This window comes from Tauraco erythrolophus, chromosome 1 (genome assembly GCF_009769465.1).
Source record: "Tauraco erythrolophus isolate bTauEry1 chromosome 1, bTauEry1.pri, whole genome shotgun sequence".
Lineage (NCBI taxonomy): Eukaryota > Metazoa > Chordata > Aves > Musophagiformes > Musophagidae > Tauraco > Tauraco erythrolophus.
Window position 1 is genome coordinate 106,832,451 of NC_141465.1, and position 13,848 is coordinate 106,846,298.

Here is a 13,848-nt window from a genome sequence, read left to right on the forward strand (position 1 = left end):
TTTTTATCTATGGAAACATAACCAGTAGGTAAGGAAGCGTAAGTAAAACTTTAACTGCAAGATATTCTGTAACAAAAGATATGGAAATGTCTCAAGACAGGCAAAAACAGCTGACGCTGCTTGCAAAGCATAGAAGTCTTGGGTAGTTCTGTTGGCAGAATGATTTCCATGGTTTTGTTTTCCATGCTGGAAAAAGCATTTCCACTTCACAGACTTCCAGGTTAAAAAAAAAAAGAAAAAAGAAAAAAAAAAATCACCCTGAGTCTGACTCATTGTCCACGACAGAGCAAAGCTGACATGACACAGACATCCTGGTCAGCACAGGAACCATGAGACAGCAGAGTTAAATCCTCCACAACACAGAACCAGAAGCGCCTGCTTAGACCATATCCTAACTGGGACATGTTCGATCCTGTGTTACTCCCTGTAATACTACAAGTGGATGCTTGGATTTGCTTAGTCATCAGGAGGCTCCTCTGAAGAAAACAGTGCAATAGTACACTTAAAGTTTGGTCTCTTGTTAGATGCAAAGTGTGTCCCTTCTGCCAACAGACTCCAGCTAGCCATAATAAGGACCACAGTCTGTTCAACACTGAAATCTGCTGGGTTGAGGTTTAAGTTACAGCTCATGTAAACTCCACATACTGAAGAAATGGAAACACTCAGCTTCTGTTGAATGTGAAAAATTTCACCATGTTCTGCTCTGACAGTTCACTTCCAAGAACAGACTAAAATAACTTTCAGAATTCCAGTCTCAGACCTATAGCCATGTTCTACAATGAGTTTCCAGCCTAAAGCCCATACATAAAAAACAAATACACCACAGTTGATGAGTTTAATAAATCTACCGTATTACAGACTAATGCAAACCAACATCAGAACAGTCACATAGTAATTAGTGTATCGGACCTCATCTAAGGGAGATTACTTGATTATGAATAATCCCGGCAACTAAAGGGATTAAATTCAGTTTTGTAGAAACTAAAATTCTCTAAAAACGGATACAACAGTTTAAGGTTAGTGTGCACCTTACTAGCTGGTTTTAGTTTTCAAAACTAAATGTTGTTGTAGTAGGCATTGCCCTATTGGAATGCCCATGTTATTTTTGTTTCTAAGACTAAGAGTTAGATTCTGCAATTCTAAAGAATTCATAGGAATTGCAACAGGAAAACAGTAGATATTAGCAATATACTACAGTCAAACTGCTATATGAAGTGTTAAACCCAGTACTTAATTCAATATTTAATGAATTATATATAGCACAAAGACACTGATGTTTAAAAGAACTAAACCAGATGAGATTTACCACAATTTTGAAAAAGCAGAAACTTATAAATTCAAAAGTTTAGTGACTTAGGCAGTCAAATTTCATCTTAAGACATCCATGCAAGTTTTAGGTAGCTCCTCTGAAAGCTGCTAAAACCAAACATGCTCCATCTCTCCTTAAGAAGGATCCAATCTTTAACCCCCATGGAGCATATTAATGCTGAATTAAAAGAGTAGCATTAGCTCCTTTTTACTCTTCTACTTCAGCACTTGGTGCGTCGAGCGCATTGCTCTGTGTGTGGATAAATGCAGTGGCTTTTGACTCCAATTCTTCCAGCTGTTCAAATGAAGAGACACACGGATCTTGATCTTTAACAGTATCCAACGGCTTGCACATCTTCTCCCGAATGCGTTGAGAATATCGCAAAGGGGTTACAACTTTCAGGTCTTGAGCACTGGAGTCATTTGCCTCATGATACATCTTTACACTTCGGAAAAGAAAAAAAAAAATCACTAAACATATGCACACCATCATACAAATTACCTCTGTAGCACCTAGCAGATGCTAGAGTTAACTGCTCAACTCCTTCCCATTCCCATAGCCAAAGGAAGGAGGCTCTTTCCCATTCATTAAAACTAGACATACAACTCTCCTCTTGGGCAAAATATTTTAATCTAGAGAACCTCCTGGAAAGAGTGTCCGAAGGAAGATTCCTACCCATTCCATCAGGGGGAAAATGTTCTTCCTGTTGTGAGGGATAGCAGACAGCTGCCAGGAGCCCAGCTTCATCACATGCCAAAGCTGAGCACAACTTTCCTAAGTCTGCTATCTTAGAAGAAACCTTGTGGCAAAAAAGAATTTAAATATTATCTGTTTTGTCCTGAGACTACTACCCAGATTTTTGCCTCAAGATAAAATTACGATAATCTTTACAGGACAGTTACATCTTGTTCACTTTTCCTTGTTGTATGACATACAACCACCTGTAGATTTGAAAAGAGGAGGACTGGAGACAATTTTCTCTTTACCTAGCTGAGTGTAGAACTGCTACTGCCATGTGGGCTGTGGGAAGGGATCCTAAACCTGAAATTTATGTCTCTGCAACAAAGAGATTTGATTACTCTGTAGTGAGGTGTTCAAAAAGCAAAACAGTGAGTACACAGAGGAATTTATTTTAAAATACTTGCTTCTGAAAGAAGAAGCAGCAATCCTAAAAAACTAAGTTCTTGAGAGCTTTTAACTAGGTGTTCACAAATGCAGTGCTTCCCTATTTCAGCAGGACACAAACACTACTGTTGCCTCAGACATTGCAAACTTTCCATAGTTATCCAAAGTAATCTTACCTTTCCAAGTACGGTGAGGCAGATGGATTGTATCTCACTAAATAAGATGTATTGGTCTCGTCCTCAAGAGAATTAACTACTTGGGCTATATCTTTTACCCCATCCTCATTCTGCTCTTCTGTTTCGCGTTTTCCTTTCTTTTTTCTACGTTCTTTAGTCTTGTGCTTTTTACTCTTTTTTGGCAAAATTTCTTCTATTGGTTTCAAGTCTAAATCCTTTTCTTCTTTTTTGGTCACTTCACTGCTAGTCTCCACATTCTTGTCATCATTCTCTGCTTTTTGGTCATCAGAGCCGAGATCCTTGAAGGCATCCTGAACCTGCTCTATAGATGAATTTGGTTCCTTGCTGACTTCCACTACCTCACTTAAATGAGCTTCTATCACAGTTCCCCCTAAAATTGCAATATTGAAGAAAGTACAGCTGTGATTAGTCACAACTAAGAGAAGTTAATGTTTTAGAGAGATCTCTGAGATCTTAAAGCTTTACACGAGAACAAAAGTTAAGTATGTGTTGAATCTGAGCCACAGCGATTTAAGTTACTAATAATTTTAGTCACCTTCAAGAACCTGCAACCTGAAAACTCAGGCTAAGTACATCCTGAGAAGTTATTCTCTTCTGTCCCAAGCACAGCAGCTCTGAAGTGTTATTACAGTCAGTTCCTGGGATCAAATACTTCTCAGGTTATGTTATATTGAATGGGAATGCATATGGCTACTCGATTCCAAAATTGGAATATTTACCACCTTTGATTGACACTATGCCAGAACATAACCATGCATCTGCTAGTGAAGGAGTTTGTGTCAGAGGCAACTGATTTTTAGTTCACAAGGATGTTTTTATTTGCTCTTTGATTATTAGGCTAAAACAGGTGGACAATATTGCTTTGGTAGAGTTTAAGTAGAAAGTTGGAATACGAAAGCATCTCCACTACTCATTTTAACATGTCCACAAATTAAAAGGATTAGTTTAGTCAAGGTTGTTTTCAAAGACAATTAAGTAAAAAAAATTAGAAGTTTCCATGAAACAGAATTTAATATGGGCACAAATAGTTTAAACAGGTAGGTTGTGTTGCCTGTCAAGCCAGATGTTTAACTAGAATAATCAGACTTACCATCCTCAGACTTAAAAAGGCTTTCAGTATTTTTCATGGTATCTATTAGTGTGTGTCGTAGTTCATCTTTAGGCTGGAAAAAAGGTACATTGTTTTAGAAAAAAAATCCAAAATTAATCATCATTTCAGTCTAGTTGGTTTAACAGTTACAGGGAAAGTGCTGCAGACCACATGATGTTCATGTTACAGACCCTTTGTTTAATGCTGTTCAGACATAAGTCAGAACACAAGTGAATCCTGTATTTTCTGTATTTGGTGCACTAAGGCTGAATTTGATGCCTTGAAATCTTGCTGGTATTAAAGCATAGGAATTAAGTCCATCAATAAATATAAAATCAAGCTGTTTCAGGTTGATAGTGATACTAGAAGCCTCAGACCTTAGTTTCTTCTAGGTGGAACATCATATGTTATTTTGAAGATACTAAACCTTTTTTTCTTGAAAGCATTAAATATATACAGTGGTTACAGAGCAAACCAAATCCGATTTTTTATGTTCTAGTAGGTCACATGGCTCTCCTTCTACTATAAAAGGATTTATTAAAATCAGAAGTAGCTGTATTTTATATACCCTACTTTCACGCCTTTATATTCATTAATTTCAAACTTCAAGAAAGCTGCTCACCATTGCTCCTGCCAAAATGGCCTCCTCATAGACAGCAATAAGCTTTTCAAGAGGGCCCATCTGTTCCAGACGCATACAGCAGATCCAATACTTTGCAAGCTTTTTAGCCTCAGGAATGCTCTGTATCAGATCTTTCAACATGGCATGTACTTCATCGCCTTGACATCCCTGAAGTCAACACAAGAGGAGAGATTTAAATGCAGTGAACATTTGCTGCATTTTAGCTGGTTTTGAATTAGAAGCAAGTATTTTTTCCTTCTTTGAAGAGTAACCCTGAAAGATGAAGATGGCAAGTATTTCAAAGGCTGAACTATGAACCTGAGCAGAAGAACTGTCATTCACCTATTCTTCCAAATGAGAATTATTTATACAGTAAGTGGAAGGAATAGTAGAATGCACAGACATCTTCAGAACTACTTAAAACAGATTTTCAGAAGTCCAGGCAAGTTTCTGCAAAGGCAAACTTGTTTTAGGTTGATGCTTCACAGCCATTCTCATTACATTATAGCTTTTCTACTTTGTTACCATTATTGCCTAATCTCATTGAATAGTTCAGTAAGTTAGTGAAGCTTAAGTGAGAACTAATTTCTTCAGGTGTTGGCGAGAAGCTATGATACTGCTTAACCTGGGGAGCGGTTAGTTCCCAGCACCTCATTCACAAGCCCAGCACGCCCGTAGAACTTGCATGTTGTAGGGACCTATGCAGTTAGAACTTGGTAGGCAAGGGACTGAATACCTGCTCAGTTAACTGCAGACATTTTGCCAGAGTCTCGTTGACCTTTTCATTATCTAATGCATGCTTTAAACGGTCACCAGAAGAGAGTTCTTGTTCTTCGCTTTTAGACTGGGGTCCCAGAAGCACAGATATGGGAGGTCTCCTCATCACTTTTCCTCTAGATGCCCTCCATTCATCCAGGCGAGCTCTGCATTTAAGAATATTATTAGCTGAAGTGACAGATGTTTTATCGTTTTTTATATTGACCAACACTGACTAGGGTAAGTCATATAAAGACATACTTTCCAGACAGACTCCGAGTCCTCTCCCTTTAATCCTAAAAAGAATACATATGACATTTAGAGCTGCATGGAAATTTCAGAACCATGCATATCACTATCTGCTTTAGGTATCTATCAGCTCAGAATCTCTAATCTCCCTTTCCAGCAGCAACAAGAGACTTAGGCTGCAGAACCTTTCTTCAAGAGAGGGTAAAAAATACTTCTGATTTATCCGTCTGTGCCACCTCTCTTCCCTAATTCCACCTCAAACCAGAAAACTAGAAACTAAAGACACAAAGCATGGAGAGCAGCCCAGAACAACCCTATTACACAGCTTTTAAAATCTGAAACTGATGTAGAAGTGTAATTCAATCTTAAAATACATTTAATTTCAACCAAGTCTCCCTAGATCACCAATTTTTAGTAAATGTGACTTTCTACAAGGAGCTCTACCAAGAATACCAAATAACTTTTAGATTATGACTCTTCACCCCATCATCTAAGCTGCATTCACCAAGCTGAAAGTTATGTCATTGACAAGTGCTATTCTTCGGTCCACATACATGCTCACTTCTGTGTACATCCTGCATCAATCACTTTTTTTTTTTTAAGGCAGTGGCATGCATGTGCAATTCACTTACAGGATTATCTGTCATGCTTAAGGCTATCACAACACTTAGCCTAAAAACCAGAGAGCTCAAGCAATATACATTTTCTGTTTATAACTGCATAGGACAAGCTGCAACCCTTAAGAGCTGCTGCAAGTAGTCTGAATCCTGATTTCTCAGTATTAAGTCTACAATTTTAGTTTGCTGTTCTTGGGCATCAAGTTCAAACACTCAGTCCTCTTATTTTTCAGCATAACTACAGCTAGAAATAGATCAAAATACCTCCCAAGATCAAGCTACAACAGTGAGTAATTCAGTTACCTTCTCTCTTCTGCTGACTCTTTTGGCAGAAGAGATTTTCCATTGCCATTAGTTTTAGAACTCTGTCCTGACTTTGCACCAGGAACAACAGAAATTGATTTTGCTGGAGCTTCTGGTCTTGCATCTTCACAAAAATCTGCGCATTTTTTCACTCCTAGCGCTCTGCGGTCAGAACTGTTAGAAGCAGCCTTCTGTGGCTGTGTTCTCCTTCCACCAATCGTTTTTTGGACTGTTACTTTCTTTGGCACTACAGCAGCTGTCTGTTGCTGTTTCTTCAGATGGGACTGTGAGTTAATAGCAGATGGTTTGCTCTGGAATGGGAGGACACCATTTGGTTTTACAGAATTAGGGTGGTTTGTGACTTTGACGGTCTTCAGAACTACACTACAGCTGCTCGTGGACAAAGCACTTGATGCTGGTTTGGTGGCAGAAAGAAGCAGCTTCTTGTCTGGCAAAGAACCCTTTTCCCCCTCACTTTTTGGTGCTTTTCGGAAAGAGTTTATCTTGGATTGGATAACTTTGCCACGATATGTACCAAGCACTGGTTTCTTTGGTAGGCTCACGGTTGAATTTCGTTTTTCTGCAATCAATTGCTTCTCTTTTATACTTTTTATTTGTAAGAAGGTCTTGCTGAGTGACACATGCTGAGATTTTATTTCAGTAACTTCATCCTTGGAAGCATGATCTTCAGGATTATAGTTTGTCCCTGACATGGAATTTGTCAGTATGACTGTAGAAGAGTTTAAAATAACATTTTTCTCTGAGGTTCCACTTGATTCGTGCCAGGACAGTTTATTAGCATTCTCTTTATTTTCCTGAAATCAGAAGCATATCCATGGAGGTGTTAGAAGTACATTCATGTTGCATGTTACTTTTTTCTTAAGAGGCTTTCACTCATTTACAGGACTAAAATGATTAACAGTAAATGCCACTTTAAAAACATCTGCAAAAGTAGTGTGTATACTGAGCACAATATTTGTCAACTATTATTGCCCCTCTACTCTGCTCTCGTGAGACCCCACCTGGAATACTGCATTCAGCTCTGGAGTCCCCAAAACAAGAAGGACATGGAACTACTGGAGCGGGTCCAGAGGAGGGCCACGAAGATGATCCGAGGGCTGGAACACCTCTGCTATGAAGACAGGCTGAAAGAGTTGGGGCTGTTCAGCCTGGAGAAGAGAAGGCTCTGGGGTGATCTCATAGCAGCCTTCCAGTACTTAAAGGAGGCCAACAGGAAAGCTGGAGAGGGACTTTTTACAAGGGGGTGTAGTGATAGGACAAGGGGCAATGGATTTAAACTGAAAGAGGGCAGATTTAGATTAGATATAAGGAAGAAATTTTTCACTGTGAGGGTGGTGAGGCGCTGGAACAGGTTGCCCAGAGAAGCTGTGGATGCCCCACCCCGGAAGTGTTCAAGGCCAGGTTGGATGAGGCTTTGGGCAACCTGGTGTAGTGGAGGGTTTCCCTACCCATGGCAGGGGGATTGGAACTAGATGATCTTTGAGGTCCCTTCCAAACCAAACCATTCTATGATTCTATTGCTGAATTCACATTAAAAAAAAAAATCAAATGAGGATGATTTAAACTCTGCCTTGGAAGTAAGAAGGCCTAACCTGAGGGCTACACTCTTCTTACGGAAACAATATTCTCTTAAAGCAAGTGCTGGCTTTTAACTGCGAAAATCACTTTCTAAGAAGAGTCATAAAGTAGAAAACTTGCTTTAGTCTGTATATAGTCAAAAGCAGTATCCTGGTTTGCATACTGCATCACTTAATGGCAGCACCATTCCTCCACTTAGTGCGGATAGCCTGCTAACACAAGGTATGAGTAAAGCCTTTAATTAGGGCATCAGGACATGTTGTTACCAGATACTTACTAATGAGCTGTAGGGTGTAGTTAATAGACACGCGAGTTGTATATGGCCTTACTACTCCCTGAAACTCTCAACCATATGTTCTTAGCATAACTCTAGCACAGACACCATGAGAAGTAGGAACTAGTCTTTTAATCCGAAGAAGATGCTCTACAGAAGCTAATTCAGCATTGTCCAAGAATCGGCTTATGGAAGACAAAGTTCCAAAGGCAGGAAAAAAAATACCTGAATGACACATGGAAGTCTGCAGAAGCTGATACTCTTCTCCTTTGAGGAAAATGCCCTTCAGTTGTAAGAAAACTACACAGCATCTCATTTCCTGATCTGTCACTAAGGCTTAGAAGTTAGATTTGAACAAGCCAATAACTAGAGCTTGAGTATAAGGGTTGCTATTTAAGGAAGTCATGCAGTTTAATTCAAGTTTAAAAATCACGAGACATTAACACAGACCAAAATATCTCCCTTCAGGAAATTTCTAAAAGAAAAACTTTTGTTCTCGCTTTTGGAATTCTTTCCCTCAACACTCAGTTTTGAAGCTTTTAGGTTTTTGCCTTCCTCCTCAAATAACTTCAGGTCCCTCAAATCTTTTGGAACCTAAACTCAAAATCATGTAACATGAACACAGGTTTTGTGTCTAGTTTTTTCCTCACCGTTCCCCGAGAACAGGTCTGGAGAAGAATCTGTATTTTGCTATTTCTAAGCAGCACAACCATGTGTATTTTTATTCTGGAAAAGTGACATAAAATGATATAAGGAAAACATTCTCTTGAACTCTGATTAGGTATTAACATCTGCTTCTCATTACATTAGATTTTCCAGCATCACAACTGAAAAACCACACACATTCAACAGTTAGTTTTGTTAGTTGTTTGGTTTTTTTCCAAGTAACAGAGTAAAATAGAAGAATTCTCTACTCTGAGAGAAGGCAATGCTCAGATTTTAAATAACTTCCTTGAAGACTGAAAACATATCCAAAAAGTTCCGAGAGTCTCAAGAAAAGCTGTTAAAATGGAATCACTATTTCAGCAGTAATGGTATCCTCTTTAACTCCCTGTCCAGTCAAGTACAAACTGAATATCAATATGATCCATTACACACAGTAATGCAGCAGCTCTCTAAAAACCATGTATCAAGCAGTCACTAAATAAAGTTTTAACAAACTGCACCTGCAAACTTCTCATGCTCTGGAAGTCATGAACTTACAATGTGGTAGTCACAGAAACAGTGCCATTAGTATTTGGGTATCAGTCAAAAACTTACCATTCCTTTCTTTGGAGATGTTGAGAGTTGTATTTTGCCTTGAAGTTTATTGCTAGTGGCTCTCCTAGTTCTGCTGCTGCTTAAAAAAAAAAAAGAGACGACATCTTAAATCATCCTGCAACATACCAAAGGAATGTATTTTTAGAGTAAGTTCACATGGTCCAGGTGGCAATCTGCAGGCTGAATTTACGCTAAAGCATTTCTGTTCAGCTTGTACTCTTCCTCCAGAAAAAAAATTAATGGCTAAGCAACCACTGATCAGGACCCAGGCTGCAAAACATCCCTTCCTGCACCAGAAAGAGCTGGCCAAGAGAGAAGGAGAAAAGAGAACAGACCTGTTTACTGCAGGTGCCATTCTCATGTTTAAGGATGAGCACCAGCCTGTCTAGCCTGATGCATCTGCTATGGAAGGTCAAGTTCCTAAACGCTGCAGTTGAGGGGGAAGGAGGAGCAGCACAGGGAGTTGAAGCTCAGCTACTGCAATCATCAGAGGCCAGGCCATTTGAGGCAAGTCTGAACAAGGATACATCGTTCCTACCACACTGACAGGTTCCAAAACCTGAAGTCAGGCACCAAAGCTGGCATCAGACTACCCAGTGAGTTACAAAACCACCAAGACCGGTATTGTCTCCTGGCAACTATGAAAATGTATTGACAGCTCATAAGAAAAACATCTCAGTTAAAAGTTAACAAATCCAAATTCTTCCTCAAACACTTTGTGATGCATTACATGAAACACGTGGCGCTATTGCATGTGACTGAAAATTAACATGCCAGTCAGCAACTGATATCTTTGCACCAGATGACCTTCAGGAGGCTAGCTGAGTTGAAATTGAGGGTACATTAGTGAAAATAAAGATAAAATGACTTTGGAATGCTGAAGAAAGTGGTCTGCATCTGCATCACCTCTGTGTCATCTATGATAGAGAATACATGTTACGGGAACTGATCAGAAGTCAATAGTGTGGAACAGTTACATCTTCACAAAAGGGAAATGTCTGCAAAATAAACATATTAGTCATACCCACATACATGACGACTCATAAAAGGAGTTAACTAAAGACTATGAAAAGCCCTGGAATTTAATAGCCAGAGAAGAAACTGAAAGCACGGAAAAGTAAAGTAAATCAAATGCTAAATTGAGAGCATTGCTACAACAAAAGTAGTTGGCGCTGATTTTCTAACACAAGATATCTTCCTACCCCATGAAAGCACTTGCCTTTTCCTGCTACACAGAGCAAGTCTTTGACAGATTATATTGATCCTTGTCATTTATACCTATTATATATTCAAAGGTCACGGTTCATTTAGATTTATACTACTGAGTAGTTCTGTGCTGTTGAACACGGGACCGTGCCACCTCGAACATACAAAATGGTAAGCAAGACTTCCCACTTACATGGGAACAAATTTCAGACAAATTTACTATTCGCAAAAACATTTAAAAAAGTGACAAAGCTACACCACCTCTCTAGTTAGAACTAGAGCTTCTAGAGAAGTTCTCTAGAGAACTAGTCTTCTCTAGAGAAACTTCTGTTGCTTATTGGAAGGTTTTATACTGAATATCCAGACTTTAGACATTACCAGAAGATTTAAATATAAGTCAATAAAAAGAAGCACTACTGATTGGTGATAGATGCCCACATTTTGTTTACAGAACATTATGCCTACCTGCTGGTCATCACACAGGCTGGGTTTTATTACAGTGTATTTGCTTTTAGCAGAAAACAGTGAATTAGTAACTATAAAAACACAGTGAAGCTAGATCAAGTGGATTGTGAACACATGCAACTTAGCCTGAGTAGAGAGAGGGGAAAAAATTTATTTGCAGAAGTAATGTTATAGAGGCAAACAGCAAAGCAGTATCTGAAATAAGAACTCTGCCGTGAAGGTGTCCTGTCTCAGTCTCTGGAGGAGCAGAGAATATACTTAATGAATTGCATCTATTATGCATTTGCTTAACAAAAACTTCTAGTATTTCCTGACAATAAAAGGACTTTAGGAAATCCACGTGGTCACCAGTCTCAGCGCATGGTCTCACCTTTTGGATGAGGTTCTCTGCAAGAACTGCTATTTACATCTTTCCCACCAACCATGGGCTTTTCTAAAGGAACGTAAGCCGTAACAGAAATACTACCTGATCGATGCCTGGTTTTCTTGAATAGGCACACCAGAAAAGGTCTTTTTTCTTGATAGATATTCCTCAACTTTTTGTCGTCTTTGCTCTAGTGGGTTTAAAAAAACACAAAACAACAAACAGACTTCTTATATTTTCAGCTAAACATTAATGCCAGACAAGCTTTGTATCTTAGAAAAAAGGAAACGCAATTAGAAAAGCATCAAGACATTATAAAACAAACTCTGCGGATTAAGAAAGTCTTTAATATTCTCATCTTACGTTGTCTTACATATTCTTCCATTTCTTGAGAAAGGCTATATTCAAGGGCCAGTTGAATGTAATTTCATAGCTATACAAGTCGGCTGTTTTGCCGCGGTGAGCTAAAAGAAACATGACAAACATGCCGTCTGAACAAATCAGGCTCTTTCCTTCATCTTCTGGATGCACATTCAGTATGTCACATACTTGCTGTTGGTTCAGCAAGCACACTTTTCACTCGTGACAGTAGCGAGGTAAGTATAGCACACATGGAAAACACCACGTTCATGAACCCAGCTGACCATCTGTAAAATCAACTGCTGCTCTTCCATTGTCCTCTGGGCATCTGGACAAATGTTGGACCAATGGGAGCATTAATAACAGTACAAAATGATCCTGAAAAGGTCTTAAGCCAGCTGTCACTGTCTTAATACAGAAAGTCATTCCAGAACGGGCTACTATTTCCCATGTTTTCGCTGGTTGACTGCTCACCAGAGACTTCATAGAACCACATTGTTAATCTTTTCGGAGACCTTTCCTTATTCCTGTAGGGAGCTAGTGACCTTGTTTTGCTGGAAACAGCTGAGATAAGATGGTCCTGCCACCTAATGCAAGCTCAAGCATCTCCACAGTCAGTCTAGACAGTTAAGACTCCAAGTCTTACAACTGTTTTGCATGCAGTGGGATATGACAGCAAGAAATTAAAGCATTATCTTGGACTCAGAACAACAATTTCTTTATAGTATTCAGGAACTCATGGCATTGCACCATCCTCCATCAGAGACAGGCTCATTCAACAGTGGAAATCTTCAATGAACTCGCATATAAAACCTAACTTCTGCCCCTCCTAGGCAGGCACAAGTGCCTTTTGAATCTGTTTGCATGTGTTCTTTATCTTTGGTATTTTGTCTTGCCCATTGTTCTTGATTCACACTTCAGAAAACTCTACAAGGTCCATCAACATGTTCCCTCAATGCTGGGATGTTTCTGTATTACTGAAGTTCGGATGGTAGAAATTGTTAAAACATTATTGCCTTTGAGGACCTGAATGCCAATCCTGAAAAGTAGTAAGCACTTGATTGCACACTCTCCATGGTAAAAAGTTGTCATCCGGCAGAATGGGGTAATTACCCTCAGAACCTCCTCCTAGTATAGGAGAGCTGGAAAAGGCACGTTCTTTCTCACACTGTGACACACCAAAGCCTGAAACACACAGCCAGCAGATTGGATTGAGACTTAGGCTTGTGGCCACACTGAGTTTCACTCAGGATATAGTGCTTTTTTCAGCACAGCTGTCTGAGCCCACACTGAGTGAAGCCCAAGGTGCAGCGTACATCACCTGCTTCTGAAGAGGTGTAAACCAGTGAGCACACCAGAGGTGTACCTGCCAGGAGAGGTGGCACAGCAGTGAGCTCAGCGTGCATCCCAGGGCCTCCCAGGCACCTTCTGCCTCAGAACTCAGGTCTCACTGACTCCAAACAGCAAAGACCCACCAAAGCAGTTCAGTTCAGTTCATTTCACTTGCAGAAGCCAGGCCGGTCAGAAAGTAATGACCAGAAGAGCGCAGGTCCATATCGGAGCATTTGCTTGTTTCAACAGGCCGCTCTGAAGTTAAGACGTGCCTTTTATCACGAAGGCAGACTTTGGCTCCAGAAGCCCTGCCTGGTGGGGGAGCACCGGCCCCAGCCCTGCGAGGGGCGGGTGAAGGGAGTCTCATGGACCCGCGGGCGCTGCTGCCGGGACCTGTCCGGTCTCCAATCCCACCCGAGGAGCTTGCCCTCATCTCCCACTTCCCGAGAAGAGCGAACAACTCTCTTCTCCCACCGGCTCCCCCCTCACCCGCCACGGCCTTACTCGCCGCTACGCGGGGTGGTGAAGACGGACAGTCCGGGCAGCGAGCGCCCCGGCTCCGCGAGGCCGGGAGAGGAGGGCGGTTCAGCCCACCAGCGCTCTGCCTCCCGGTGCCCTCCCCGCGGCCTTACCTCGGTACGCCGGCTCGGACCTGCGGCTGGCCGGGAGCTGGGGAGGGGAGCGCGCAGCCATGGCCGCCCGCAATATAGAGGGGGTTGT

General features: G+C 40.6%; 1 protein-coding gene across 1 annotated transcript; it reads right to left on the reverse strand.

Annotated features, from left to right (window-relative positions):
* Window positions 1–1,353: 1,353 nt before the first annotated feature.
* CKAP2 (cytoskeleton associated protein 2) lies at window positions 1,354–13,821 on the reverse strand. The gene is made up of 9 exons (XM_086612476.1): window positions 13,761–13,821; window positions 11,539–11,626; window positions 9,402–9,480; window positions 6,269–7,083; window positions 5,080–5,266; window positions 4,344–4,511; window positions 3,722–3,794; window positions 2,611–3,001; window positions 1,354–1,754 (listed from the first exon to the last, which is right to left on the reverse strand). Exons 1-9 carry the CDS (start codon window positions 13,819–13,821, stop codon window positions 1,517–1,519), a joined length of 2,100 nt encoding a protein of 699 aa, XP_086468602.1. The 3' UTR covers window positions 1,354–1,516.
* Between the last annotated feature and the right edge of the window lie 27 nt (window positions 13,822–13,848).